Source organism: Chionomys nivalis, chromosome 1 (assembly GCF_950005125.1).
Source record: "Chionomys nivalis chromosome 1, mChiNiv1.1, whole genome shotgun sequence".
NCBI lineage: Eukaryota > Metazoa > Chordata > Mammalia > Rodentia > Cricetidae > Chionomys > Chionomys nivalis.
This window is the reverse complement of record NC_080086.1, coordinates 63349267-63363662: the sequence shown is the minus strand read 5'-3', so window position 1 is coordinate 63363662 and position 14396 is coordinate 63349267. Positions and strand designations below refer to the sequence as shown.

Genomic DNA, 14396 nt, shown 5'->3' with positions numbered 1-14396 from the left:
TCATTGCAAGGGATCTGAACCCCATGTAATCGGAGGTTTCTTTCTCACCTGCCATTTCCTGAATAACCATTTAGAGGCTAATATTACTTGTAGATACTTGGTCAATAGTTCAGGCGTATTATTAGCTAGCTCTTACATTTAAATTAACCCATATTTTTAAATCTATTCTTTGTCATGTGGTTCATGGCTTGTTACCTTATTTTTTACATGTCTTGTTTCCTCCGTGGCTGGTTGGTTGGCATCTCCCAGACTCCGCCCTTCTCCTGTATCTCTGCTTGAATTTTTCTCAGCTCTATCCTGCTTTGCCATAGGCTGAAGCAGCTTTATTAATCAACCAATGAGAGCAACACATATTAACAGCACGTGGAAAGACATCCTACAACACGCCCACTCTCATCTTCTCTTGTATGGGGAGCTCCTTAGCCACTGAGCCACCTGCCCTGACCATACAATGAGGCTTTTATATTTGCTTTTCTCTATTTTGTGAAAACCACGTAAACCTGTGCTCCTGCTTATGGACTGTAACTGACTGCTGTGAACCTGAATAGTGACAGTGACTCTATTGGAATAGGCTCCTGCTTATGGACTGTAACTGGCCATGCTGTTGAACGGGCCCATAACTTGCTATAGTTCCAGCAGTAACTATACCACTGTTTGCCTAAACTACATAGGTAAATTAGCCTATGGCATACTAAAGGCAGAAGAGATAGTCATAGGTGGGCCAAACAAAGACTATGCCAGAGTGGGCATGAGAGAAACCGATGGGCCTTAGAGATGCTTCAGAGGGAAAACGACTGCATTAGTGAACAGAATGGGGCTGAAGAGGAAGAGCAAGGAGATGCCTGCATAAGAATGACTCAGGCCTTCAGAACTTCCCCTCTGACCTAAATAACTCTGGGGGATTTCAACATTTGTGAACTGGGTAGTGTTCAGGCCCATTGTACCAAAGCTTGTTTGCTGGGCTGCTAACTTGGTAAGAGTGGTTGGTCTTAAGCCAGCAGGACAAGTGCATGCAGGCAATCAGGTACTGCAGTCAACAGAGCGTACAGTGTGAAGGTGGGGCTGGACCAGCTAAGGATGCAGGGTGGATGTGAGGCTGGACCAGCTGACCATGCAGTGTGGATATAGGGCTGGACCAGCTGAGCATGCAGTGTGCAGTGGGGCTGGTCCAGCTGAGCACGCAGTGTGCAGTGGGTATGAACCAGCTGAGCATGCAGTGTGGATGTAGGGAGTTGAGCATACAGTGTGGATATGGGGCTGGACCAGCTGAGCATGCAATGTGGATATAGGCCTGGACCAGCTGAGCATGCAATGCCAATGTGGAGTTGTACCAGTTGAGCATGCAGTGTGTGGCGGGCTAGACCAGCTGAGCATGGTAGAGAAGGACATCCTTGTTGGGTTCCTGGAGAGTGAGAGGAACTGACTGCAGGAATTTTCACCACATCAGATGTGCCTCATACCGGGCTGGAAACCTTTGAGGAGGATAAGAACGAACACCAGGCTGCTATGATGGTGTGTGCTCTAGTCAGATGGCTCAGAGCTGAGTTCAGAATCACATAGTCCTGTGGACCTGCAGACTTATGAGAATTACTAATTCCAGCCACTTCTGGAATGCTGGAGCAGACTTCTGGTGCCTGCAGTCACAGATGTGCTAATTGTCACAGATGTGTTTATGCAGATAACCCTGCTCTTCATGCTTCTCCTCTGTCTGATGAGGATGCTGGGCGTGTTCCTAGGCTAAGCCTCAGCTTTCCCCCATGCTCTGCATCCTCCCTTTCCTCCTGCCCTAAGCATCACCTGAATCTGCCCAGATCATATGATGTCATATAAATTGTCTGCACACTCTCCTAAGTGTGATGAACAGAGTAAGCAAAGCCTTTTTCCTATTGTGTTCTGGGGCCTCTGAAGGCTCCCTGGCTCCCCTAGATCTTCTCTGCCTCATCAATTGGACAGGACACAGACAGACGGGACAGTGCAGGTAAGGAGGACAGCATACCTGTCAAAAGAAGGTCGTTCCCCTGCATCGAATGCGTCTCTCAGCTGCTTCACTAGGTTGTCCTGCCCAGGCAGGCGGAAAATGCCCTCTTCACTCACACCATGCTCCAGGATGAACTCTGCGCACTTCTCCACCAGGATGGGCACCAGCTGAGGGCCAAACTTCTGCTCATAGGCCACAGTCTCATCCAGGCGCTGGCCGAACACCGCTGGGAAGAAATTTGGGGTCCCTGAGTTATTCTGACTTTCTCTGAGTCAATGGGTGGTCAGGGACTGTGCACATTTCTTCTGTTTTTAAAATTATATCAGCAGTTATTATTATTATTATTATCTTACACATATGTGTGTTTTGCTTGCTTGTATGTCTATGTACCACATGCATGATGCCCTTGGACGCCAGATGAGAACATCGGCTTGTCCTCGGGCCTGAGTTACAAATGTTTTGAGCTGCTATGTTGGCACTGGGAACCAAATTAAAACTAATTCGTCTGGAAGAGTACTCAGTGTTCTTAACCACTAAAGCACCTCTCTAGCCCCTTTTTTATTTCAAAATATTATCTATTGGGCTGGAGAGATGGCTCAGAGGTTAAGAGCATTGCCTGCTCTTCCAAAGGTCCTGAGTTCAATTCCCAGCAACCACATGGTGGCTCACAACCATCTGTAATGAGGTCTGGTGCCCTCTTCTGGCCTTCAGGCATGCACACAGACAGAATATTGTATACATAATAAATAAATAAATAAATAAATAAATAAATAAATAAATAAATAATATCTATTTTTAGTTTAATATTTTTGAGAATTTCATGCATGAATTAGCATTTATATCATTTCCACCCCTTGCTCTCCCACCTCCAACTCTTTCCATGTGCCCTGCTACTCTCTCAAATCCACTAGCTCGTCTGCTTTAATTATTGTTTTATATGAACTTGCACATACACTCCCACGCATGCATGCATGCACATGCACACACACGCGCACACACACACACACACACACTAAATCCATCTAGTGTTGCTCTGTGCATTTGTTTAGGGCTGACGCTGAGATTGTCTGATCTACCAGGGGGCTTGTCCCTAAAGAAGACTGATTCTCCCTCTCTCTGCAGCCATTGATTGGTTAACTCTGCATCTAGAGATAGAGTCTTTGAGATCTATTCCCTCAGCACCGGCATGTCCCCTGGTATTGTCAATGCTCAGGTCATGCTTCTTTGGCCATTTTTTGAGCTTTGTTATGGGTACGTACTCCCTGCCCTATACAGCAGACACACGCTCCCAGCAGAGGTCCCGAGCTCCCGTTCTTACAGTGTTCCGCCCCCTCTCTCATGACATTCCCTAAGCTTCGGGGTTGTATTTTCGATATGTTAATGGGATTAGGTACCACACAGTCAGTTGTTCTCTGGATTTTGGACCACATGTGATTTTGGAACTTCTGTAATGATCTTCAATTGCAGCAAAAAAGATGCTCTCTGATGGGGGTGAGAGCAACATTCATCTGTGGGTATAAAGGTAAGTGCTGAGAATGAAGTTAGGAATAGGAAGCCGGGAAGTAGTGGTGCACGCCTTTAATCCCAGCACTCGGGAGGCAGAGGTAGGTGGATCTCTGTGAGTGTAAGGCCAGTCTGGGTTACAAGAGCTAGTTCCAGGACAACTAGGGCTGTTGCACAGAGAAACCCTGTCTTGAAAAACTGAGAAAAGAAAAGAAAAAAATAGAATGCCGCTAGGAATTACACTGGTTTAGGAAAGCGGCTGTAATGGGTTTTCCTCTAGGGTCCAATACTTCCCTAGCCATGAGTAGTTGCTAGCTTTATAGTATCAGGCATGAATTCCTTTCTATTGAGCAGGTCTTCAATCCAATTAGACAGCTGTTGGTTGCCCCCAAAACATAAGTGCCATTATTGTACCCTCAGGGGATATCTTGCCATCCTGTTCATTGTTGTGGCTTTACAGTTGGGCAGGGCTATTGATTACTTTTCTCCTTTGGCAGGTTGCATAACACCTTTGGCTGTGAAGAGAGCTATTCCTCGGGGAAGAGCTTCCAAGTCAATCCCAGTTCAGTCCTTCTAAGTCTTATGTCTAGCATGTGTGGTGTCTTTAGCAAGAGGGTTTTACATTCAACTTCTGGGAGGAAACTAAGGAGAGCTGCTATAGCCTATATTTGGGGAATCTCTTCCACTGCCCTGGTCAACAGCTCAAAAGGGATTTTTATGTCTGTCACTGGGGGTTTTACTAGACAGTTTACGGCTCTTGGGAGAGTATTATTGATCCAGAGGATTGGTATTATAGAGGACTTACTAATAGATTGACTTAGGAGACATTAAGTCACACAAGTAAAATTTAGATATAGGAGCACTGCCTTCTAAATACCCCTCCAAATAGGTAGTATGCTAATCAGCCTATTAGAGACAAGAGAAATATAAGGTGTTAAGGTATAAATGTTTATTTACTGAGATTGACCAGTCATTGGGCTCTTTAGGGCTTTGAAAGAGAATGGTTCTCATAGGCTCATCGATTTGAATGTTTGGTCACCAGGGAGTGGCACTATCTGAAAGATTAGGAGGTGTGGCCTTGTTGGGGGTGGGCCTTGAGGTTTCAAAAGCCCAAGCCAGGCCCAGTGGCTTGCTCTTCCTGCTGCCTGCAGATCCAGATGTAGAACTCTCAGCTACCTCTCCAGCACCATGTCTTCTTGTATACTACCACGTTCCCCATCATGATGATAATGGACTAAACTTCTGAAACTGTAAGCAAGCCCCAATCAAATGCTTTTTTTTGTAAGGGTTGCCATGTTCATGGTGTCTCTTAACAGCAATAGAACAGTGACTAAGACATACTCCATTCGCATAATAAAGACATACCTTTAAGGGGCAGCTCGGAGGTACAACCATCACTAACTCCTGTCCTGTGCTCTTATCAGGAAAGAAGTAATCCTGTCATGTGGGCAAGATGACACTGGCTAACAACCATTTGAAAGAGAACAACAGTGGTATGCTTAAAATACTTCTGGCCATATGTAACATGTTTGCTTTGTAAATCTTCTATCTGCCTAAGCAGGCAGACTTGCAGTCTCCTGACTCTGTTTATGGTACTTGAAGTGTAACCTGGGGCCGGGACCTGAGAGAGCTGGGAGGATGGCGGTGCATGCAAAATGCATAAGCCTCAGCCTCAGGTGCACGTAGGCTAATGAAATCTCATATCGGAGAGTGGACTCTTAGCTGGCCATTAGCCCCAGACAGCCAAACACCACTAAAGAGCTCTCCTTCATCTCTAAGTGTGTTTCTCACTGAGGAAGCATCTTGTTTCCATTACATTATGACAGACAGCCCAAGGCAGTCCAGGGCCTCAGCACCGGGCTTGCCTTCTGAATGTTCCCCGCCCCGGCTACTGATCTGGCAAGTTTACCAAGGCCTCCAAGGCTCGGTGCAGTTGACAATGAAATGGCTATGACAGTGCTGTGACCTCAAAGCTGCAGTCAAGATAAAATGAATGCACCACAGTAGTAAGCAGAGGTCCTGAACAGCTTCCCGGCATGTGGTGCTCAACAGAAGTTTAGTATTATCTTAAATATGTAAACAAAATGGGACCAAAATGGAGACGGACAGTAACGGTCCCAAATTACAGTCCTGGGAAATTTAAGCAATTTGTTTTGTTTTCAAGTCTTGGTTAATATTCTTGTCCTAAATTCTTTTTTTTTTTTTTTTTTTTTTTTGGTTTTTCGAGACAGGGTTTCTCTGTGGTTTTGGAGCCTGTCCTGGAACTAGCTCTTGTAGACCAGGCTGGTCTCGAACTCACAGAGATCCGCCTGCCTCTGCCTCCCAAGTGCTGGGATTAAAGGCGTGCGTCACCACCGCCTGGCCTAAATTCTTTGAAGGTGACATGGAAAAATCAAGAACTGAATTCTGGTGACGCAGGGCACTGAAGGACAAGAGAAGGAAAGAGCTCTTCACTCCATTATCTCGTACCGAGTTAAGCCATTAAGGCCTCTTTTACAATTCAGATTGTTTTCTTTGCTTTCAAAAGTGCAGCTACAGTGAACATGTTCGCTGGAATGTCCACACATGGAGGCATAATATTTGGTTATTGTTGAATTAATTAATTAGTGTTTGAATAGATGAGCACAGATATTTCATGCTGTTTCAACTATTTTCATGGGGCAACTTTCTGCGTGTTCAGCTCTAGGGTCAAGTGGTTTGTCCCAATGGTATGCAAATTGCTTTGCAAAAATATTTTTCCAAATTCCACAGCCTCCAGCAAAGCAAGCGTGGGCCAGCTCCACCTTGGCTCTGTCAGCACCCAGCTCTGTAATTTCCTCACCCCTGAGCCTGACAAGATTAGATCTAAATGAAGAGACCTACTGCCCACCTGTTCTTCCCACAAGCTCCAAGGCTTCTTCCCTTTAGGTTCCGAGGGCAATGGCTTCAGTTCTCTCTGAACCTGGGCTCTGTCCTATAAGCTGGCCCTTCGCAAAGCCTCTTGGTTCTCTGGATCCCTGACTCTCTGGCTGTTCTCCTCTCTCCAGACACTAGCTAATACATATTTAACCTATGAAGAACAGTATCGGACTCTGGAATCCTCCACTCCAATATCCGGCATTTTCCAAACGCTGCTGAGCACCGCTGCCCTGCTTCCGAGGTCATACACGTCGTCCTCGGTGGCCAGGGCAGTGTTTTCAACTGGCCTCAGTGCCTGATGCTTCCTCTCTCGTGGTATCTGGTTCTGGGGGTTGAGGGTATCGTCTCTGATTCCAAATCTGCCCAGATGTTCTTGTTTGACTTTAGCGGATCTCAGTGCTGGCCTGACATCCACTCGCCCTTCTTACATGACCCACAAACCTGTCTTCAAAGGCGCCTCACTCCAATGCTCCCAAAACAGTGCTCGCCAGTTTCTCGAACATTCTTCTCCCTCCCATGTCTGCCCCCTTCCCTGCCTCCTGGGATTCTATTAGACTCTCATGGGACTTTTTCAATACCAACATCTCTGCCAGGCCTTCTTGCCCTCAGGTAGACAGACTACATCCTCCCTGTGTGTGCTCTCCTTCCTCTCTGCCCACTGCACTGTGGCAATAGGGCTACTGTGACTTGTGCATCGATGTCTGGGCATGTGACCATAAGCTCCTGTGCTTAGAAATAGGTGAGGTCTCTTTGCTTCCCGCCATGAGCCTTGCACAAGGAGGATGGGCAAAACAGATTTTGCTGAATTACTTGGTGGGTTAGTATCTTTTAACAAGTATTTTTCCAAAACTCATGGTTACTCTGACATTCCTTTGGTTGGAACCCTAGCGGTCATCACACAAATCAATCCAGTTTCCTCGGCAACAATGGTCAAGTGCCTGGCATTGGCCAGCTGCAGCCTTGTGGAATGACAAGGAGCACAAAGATGTTGTCATTGCCTCCAATTAGCCAACTTCCCAGTATGCAAATGAAAGGACCACACACACACACACACACACACACGAATGCCAAGCCCGTCAGAATGTTCAGGACCACACAGAATGGGGCTTCTGTTTACTATGAAACGGGGTGGATAGATATTTCCACCAAGCCGGAAGATCATGATTGAAATGATTTGAACTAAAACACAGCTGCCATGGCCCACTGGGAAATTCTCTCTGAGAGGTGCAAAGTCACTGTCAAAGGGAACGGCTTCTGGAGCATGGATTGTGGGCACAGGTGGCCACTCGATCCAGATGTTGATCAGGAGGCTGTAAGTTGTTACATTGATTCACACTTTTTTGTGAATAGCCCAAATATACTGAAAGCCAAGAGAAGTCAGATTTCTCTCTTCCCCTAGGCACATCAGCCTTCCCGTGTGCCCAGTCTGCACCCCCTTGCCACACTCAACCATTCGCATGCTGCTCTGGCCATGGTATCCACTCCTCAGTATGACTGTCCCCTTCCAACAGCCATGCCCTGTCAGGTCTGACTTTGTCAGACACTGAGAACTCTGAGGGCATCATATTATATACAGATAACGTCATAGCTTAGTACTGTGCCATTCCAGTCTCATGAGACCTTGGTTCTGAATCTTCACTGCTCTGGGCTTCCCCACTTTTAACTCCCTGCTTCAGAAGGTCAGGTGACTCCTTTGGGAGGAAAGAGATGGCCAATGCTGGCTCCCCAGGCCCTGCCTCTCCACCATCCTCCTCAACAGGGTCTTCCTCTTTTAGAGGGAGAAGAGCCCTGTCCTTCCTCCACCTGCTGCTTTCTGAGTCTGTCAGCTCCATCTACCCTTTCTGCCTCTTCTGAGACTTCCTCTTTGTGCAGTGACATTTTCTCTCTGGATATGAGGAGTCAAGAGAATCTACGTCTTTGCTAGTTTATAAGGACCGATCCTTTACCTCAGTTCTGCAGATCAGCAGTTCTTGCCTCTCTCTCTTTGCCATTGCACCCACAAAACATGTGCTTACTTCTGGAGGGAGTTTCCTCCTTCACAGCCCATTGGATTTATCCAGTTCCCAACCTCCCAACCCATCCTAGTTTAGTTCCCATCGCTTGTCTCTTTGCATCAAAACTTCTTGGTGCTTTCTGATGCCTTCCCAGCGGCCAAGTCCTCCTTTGGAGTTGAGCTGATTCTTTACCCGCTGGTCTTCTCCAAAGACTGATAGTGTCGTGTTGCCTTTCCTTCAGTTCCTCTCCACATGCCTACAAAATTTTCACTCTCGTCCTGATGACTCCTGGATGCCTCCTTTATATGTTTCCACACATTTGGGTACCACCTACAAACCAGTGACCATCATAGCTGTAGCCTATGTCCCCTCCTTCCTCTATTGCCCTCAGAACACACAGAACAGCTACTCTCCCCACGTCTTCTTCAATACCTCGCTCCTCCTGCTTCCTCTTTAGTCCCTGCTTCCCATAGAGCATTCCTCACAGCCCACAGCATTCAGTCACCCACGTGCCCCGAGAACACAAAGCCTGACACCAGGTGCCTAACACAAATGGACCAATTAGCAAGACTGAGAGCATCACGTTGCAGTTACCCCTAAACACTCTCCCTCACCTGACTGGGCCACCCGAAACACGTTAACTCACTCCAGCCTCACTGCCACTGTCTATATGATTACAATTTGGAGGAAGGGACAACTGAGCTCCTTGCCAATTTCTTCTGCAGAATGGACAAAGTCACAAAACGTCTGCAGGATTTTTGGCGTTTGAGAGGGTGTGAAAATAAAGAGCAGGCTTGCACTTAGAAACTCGCACGCTGATGACTTTCTTCTTACACCCTAGACGCCCGGCCTTCCCGAGTTTGGAAGACTTGGGGAGGGGATGGGGTCACCTCTGAATCCACAGATCCCCCCATTCATGCCCCTCTTCTATTGCCTCTTGTGTAGTTTTGCGATGATTTATTTAAGCAGCACTCTTCCACGAGCTGTGAGCGCCTCAGAGACAGACAGCCTGTCTGGTTCGCCTATTTTTATCTCCTGGCACAGAAGCTGCCTTAGACTTCAGGAACGTTCCACCTGCTGTCTCCTGTGCTCCCCACTCTTCCCTCGGCTCAGCATTTCTCCAAACTCCCTCTTGTCGAGGATACCAGTGGCCTTTATGTTTTTTAATTGTGGGGTTAGATTTCTAGGGCTCATCTGGGCTGTTCAGTCAGCAGCTGGGGCACAGTAGGTCATGCCCCCTCTTGCAACACTTCCTAGTGGCTCCTGGAACTACCCTCTCTGGGTTCCTCATTGACATCATTGTCTGCTCTCACCTTCCTCCAAAGCGGCTTCCTTTCTCCCTAACCTCCAGGCGTTAGCTTGTGCACTGGAGCTTTCTTCCCTGCCCTTGCTCACTTCCTTATAAACTCATGACTTTAAAGTCTCCGAACTTCATATCTATGGCTCAGAACTCGGCCAAAGCCATTCTTTCTATGGAGAACTTGCCATACACCCTAGAGACAAGAGGGCCCCTGTGTCCCTTCTTTCATGAAAGAAAGCACCCTAGGCTTATCTTGGTCAGGTTTGATCATTCGTCATAACAGATCACATTGTGTGGAATCCAAAGCAGACCCTGGTATTCAACTCCCCCACCCCACTCCAGTCACACAACACACACACACACACACGCATGCACACACACACACACACACACATGCACACACACAGAGAAACACACTGACTGTATTGTCACGTTCTCTTGGTCCTTGTCTTTACCCTTTTTTGGAGGGGGGATAGGGTTTCTCTGTATTACAGCCCTGGCTGTCGTGAAGCTTGCTTTGTAGACCAGGGTGGCCTTCAGGGTGGCCTTGAACTCACAAAGAACCACCTGCCTCTGTCTCCCGAGTGTTGAGATTAAAGGCATGAGCCACCACCACCTGGTCCTTATCCTTACCTTTGCTTCTAGGTATACATGGAAAAATCTGGACATAGGGACCTAAAGAGAGGCAGTCCAAGGACAAAACTGGAGAGGCCAGCGAAGGAGAGGATAGGAGGCAGGTGTTGCTGTGGCCTCCCAAGGTTGTGCTACTCCTTCAGGGCTTCTGGACTTCATAGTTCTGCTCTTGGCAGCAATGTAAGGTCCAATCAAATCATTCACCAGAGCTCATTGTCACTCCGAGCCAATCACTTAGCAGAAGTGCTTTCATCTTAACTGTTGTAAAATTCAACTTATTAATTACAGTCATTATGTGATATGCAATTTAATTACTAAATGCAATATAATCTTTACAGAAGTTGACTGGGTTTTTTTTTTTAAAAAAAAACTTTATTATTAAAAACTTACAAATAAAAGTATCACATACCAAAATAATCTGGGTTCAGATTAGGAATCTCTCTAAGACCACATTTCAGTCAATTGATGAATGCCAATTCTAACTGTATATCAGTTCATTACGATGTACAGACTTTGGTCTGGATAATATTTGAATGAGACAATTGACTGATTTACTTGGGCTAATCTGAAGCCAGAAACTGAGAAGTTAGACTCAGGTTTGAAATTTGTCCTAAGACCATACTTTTTTCTGGGACCCTCTGTGTAGGAGTTTAATTTGTTGTTATTAAAGTCAATGGGAAGTCAGGATACTATCTTATTAAAAAAAAAAAAAAGTAAGAAAAAACCAGGGACTAGGGAGAAAGCATAGCAGGTAAAGTATTTGCTATTCAGGCACCAGTACTTGATCTTGATCACGGCCTTAGTCCCAGTGAGGTGCAGACTGTCAAACCCCAGGGTTCACTGGTCATCAACTTAACCTATGAGTCCCAGGTGTGCTTGTGAGAGACCACATCTCTCCTGAGGAATGACACCCAAGGCTGACCTCTCAATTCCATGGGCACACACTCAATGCATGCACGTGCACACACACAAAGTTTTTTTTTTTTTATTTTAAGGAATGGGAAAATAGCTCAGAGTATTTGCCTATCATGCAAGAAGTCTTGGGTTTTATACCAGAGTAGCCCCCACAAAGTCAGTGTAATAATCTTTAAGACATCATCCATGTTCAGGATCCAAGGCCAGAGGCCACCGGGTGCTTCTCCTACCATGCTCTAGTGCCAACCATACCACCCTACCTCATACCTCCCGCATTTTCCCCAGTCCTCAGACCGAAGGCTTTGAACAGAAGACGCTTTGTCCTGATAGCCCCTTGACAGTGACATCTCGTTCTCAAAGATAACACAGCTGCCCCTTCTGTTCCCTGTCCATCCATCTTCCACCCTCAGCCCGAGAGATTCCTCCCCAGAGTGGCTACAAAACCCCAGGGCACTGAGTGGTTTAGGGAAGTGAAAATGGCTAGATCAGCGGCAAGCTCCCCCTTTATCTTGTCTCTCCTCTACCACCACTCGGCTTCTCTGAGTCCCTTGCACATGCAGACCCCAGCACAGCCTCTGAGTCAGCTCCAGGGTTCCCCAGGGCTCAGCTTCAGACACGTACCCTATCCTGACACGGGAGCAGAGAGCAGCTGAGAAAAGTGCCCTATCGTGGAAAAATGATCAAATAGGAAAGAAATACCTTTCTTTCGGAGCTTGGGGGCTCTCTTCCCGAAGTCCCAGCAAAAGAGGAGCGCCAGGGTAGGAAAGCCACAGCCCAGTTCCCAGCGCGGCATCCTGGGGACATGAGGCATGGCTGCCGAGCACTCTGCCTCCGAGGAGTCAGTCTGGCCTCTCTGCCTGCGCTGCAAGAGCTAACTGTCTTCTCTGACTTCCAGCTCAGCACATGCTTGCAAAAGACTGCTCAGGTTCTGACTCCTGGGCGGAACCCTAGGGATGTGTCGGCACCTGCCCGGCCCTTTCCCAACACTTCTCCCTATTCCCTACTCACCTTTACACACAAGAGGCTCCCTTGGCTTTCAGAGAGTAAATGTAAAGCTGTCGGAATACAATAAAAATAAGTGCCTCCTTTTACTTAGCAGCTAATTGTCAGCCGCCATTCAGGGGACAGCTCAGAAGCGGGTTAAAAGAAAGAAAGAAAATCCCACACGCAAGCGTTTACCAGCATTGCGCCATATATCAAGCTGTCTGGCAGCAACACAGAATGCCACTTAGCCTTTATGAAGCCAGCCCACCCTCTCCTGGAAAGGCTTTCAGAGACACGCATGGCTCAGTCAGGGTCTTCTGAGACAATGATCTCAGAGGTAGGCTGTTGGGTGAAGCAAGCCAGCTACCCCCCTCCCCCATACACACACTTTACAAAGATAGAACGGACGGCTGTAACTGACCCTGTGCACCTAGAGACCATCACGGAGGTCCAGGCAGGGAGAGAACTGCCAGGAAGGGCCTGGGCCCATCTCACACTGCCAACCAAGTGTTCATCCCTCTGTCATTCCCCAGCCAGGAATGGGGACTCATCGTTGACACCACCTTCTCTCTCCACATGGAATTCACACCCATGTCCTGGCAATGCCACCTCTGGAACGCTGTGCAAACCTGTTTGATTCTCCCAGCTCCGCTGCCCTCGTCCTATACAAGCTGCCACTAATCTATTCTTGCCTGGATGACAGCTCCAACTTCTGGTCTACTGCCTTCTCTCTGGGCCTCCAGCCCAGGCTATGATGCACACAGCAACTAGAATAACTTAAATGTCATCTGACTTTACCACCTTATTTCTTGAACCTTTCTCCAGGATGACTGCCTGTTGGTCCTGGTGACCAACACATTCCCAAGCTGTCTCTACTGCTACCACCTACCCTCACCCCATCTCAAAACCCCAGCACACACTCACCTTTCTGTCTCACGTCATTTGCAGCTGCCGTTCCCTTTGATATAGACACCATTCCCTTTCCCGCTTCTCTGTCTGGTTCCCCTCCCCTGCCTATTTGGAGTTCAGTGAGTCGTTCCTGGTTCAGAAAAGCCTCCCTCAATCTCCTTCACAAAGATTTATTTTGTTTCTGACATTTTCCTTTCATGATGCAATTTTATTTTATAAGGCAGTTTCTCACTCTAGCCCGGCCTGACCTAGAACTCATTCTGTAGGCCAGGCTGGCTTCGAACTCTCAGTGATCCTCCTACCTCAGGCCCCAAGTGCTGGAGTTATAGGTATGAGCAACCACATCGAGCCTTTATAGTGTTTTTCAAAATTATTGTTTTATATTATCCCTTGGTTTTTAAATTTTAATTTTAGTGTCTTTTGGTAGACTGAGTTCCTTGAGTCGCTTACTCCCCTCCCTCCCTAGTGTTGGCAATTCATCAGTAGAGAGTTTCAAAGTAAATGAACAAACGCATGCCTTCTTATATTTAGGAGATGGAGAAAGGGGAGATAGGGAGTTAGTAGAAGTAAATAAAAAATTATCAGGCTTAGCTAGAAAGAAAGACGAGGTCACACAGAATAATGGATGGTGCATCCCACAATCTGCACTGTGCTGGGGATTGTGAAACCATGTCCTGAAGAGTATAAAGAAATAAAAGACCAGAGGAAGAAAAACTCCTTGAGGTTTATAATAGGTCAATATTTACACTGCATAAGCCATGTGTTGGCCAATCCTCCATGAAACCTAAACAAAGGAGCTGAACCCTGTCTTCTGACTGCGGCTTCAGTGAAAGGAGCTGAACCCTGTCTTCTGACTGCGGCTTCAGTGAAAGGAGCTGAACCCTGTCTTCTGACTGCGGCTTCAGTGAAAGGAGCTGAACCCTGTCTTCTGACTGCGGCTTCAGTGAGAAAGGTGAAACTTTAACACAGAACTCCTGTGTCCAGGAGCCACTGAGCAGGCGCCCAGAGGGCAAGGGAAAACAGTCAACAGTGACGCCATCTGCAGCCTGGATACCTGGCCCCGGGGACAGAACCCAAATTTCAGCATGATGACTTGAGAGTGTGGTCTCCATGCTGAAAGAAGAGGAGTCTGGAAAACACACACACACACACACACACCAGAACTGAGGCCTGGGATGAGCTATTAGAAGTTGATTGCCTCTTTTCTCTATTGCCAGGATCCCATCCCCAGCTTCCAGGTTACTGCTGCTCCGGCCCGTCTACCCAGCTGGTCCTCCTCCTG

At 47.2% G+C, this 14396-nt stretch overlaps 1 protein-coding gene across 2 annotated transcripts in view; it reads right to left on the bottom strand.

Annotated features, from left to right (window-relative positions):
* The window catches only part of Arhgap25 (Rho GTPase activating protein 25), an 80834-nt gene that overhangs the window by 15197 nt on the left and 51241 nt on the right, over positions 1 to 14396 (bottom strand). For both annotated transcript variants that reach the window (XM_057770623.1, XM_057770614.1), the window contains exon 5: positions 1997 to 2204. In XM_057770623.1, coding sequence (XP_057626606.1) covers positions 1997 to 2204 — 208 coding nt within the window. The remainder of the gene's footprint in view (positions 1 to 1996; positions 2205 to 14396) is intronic.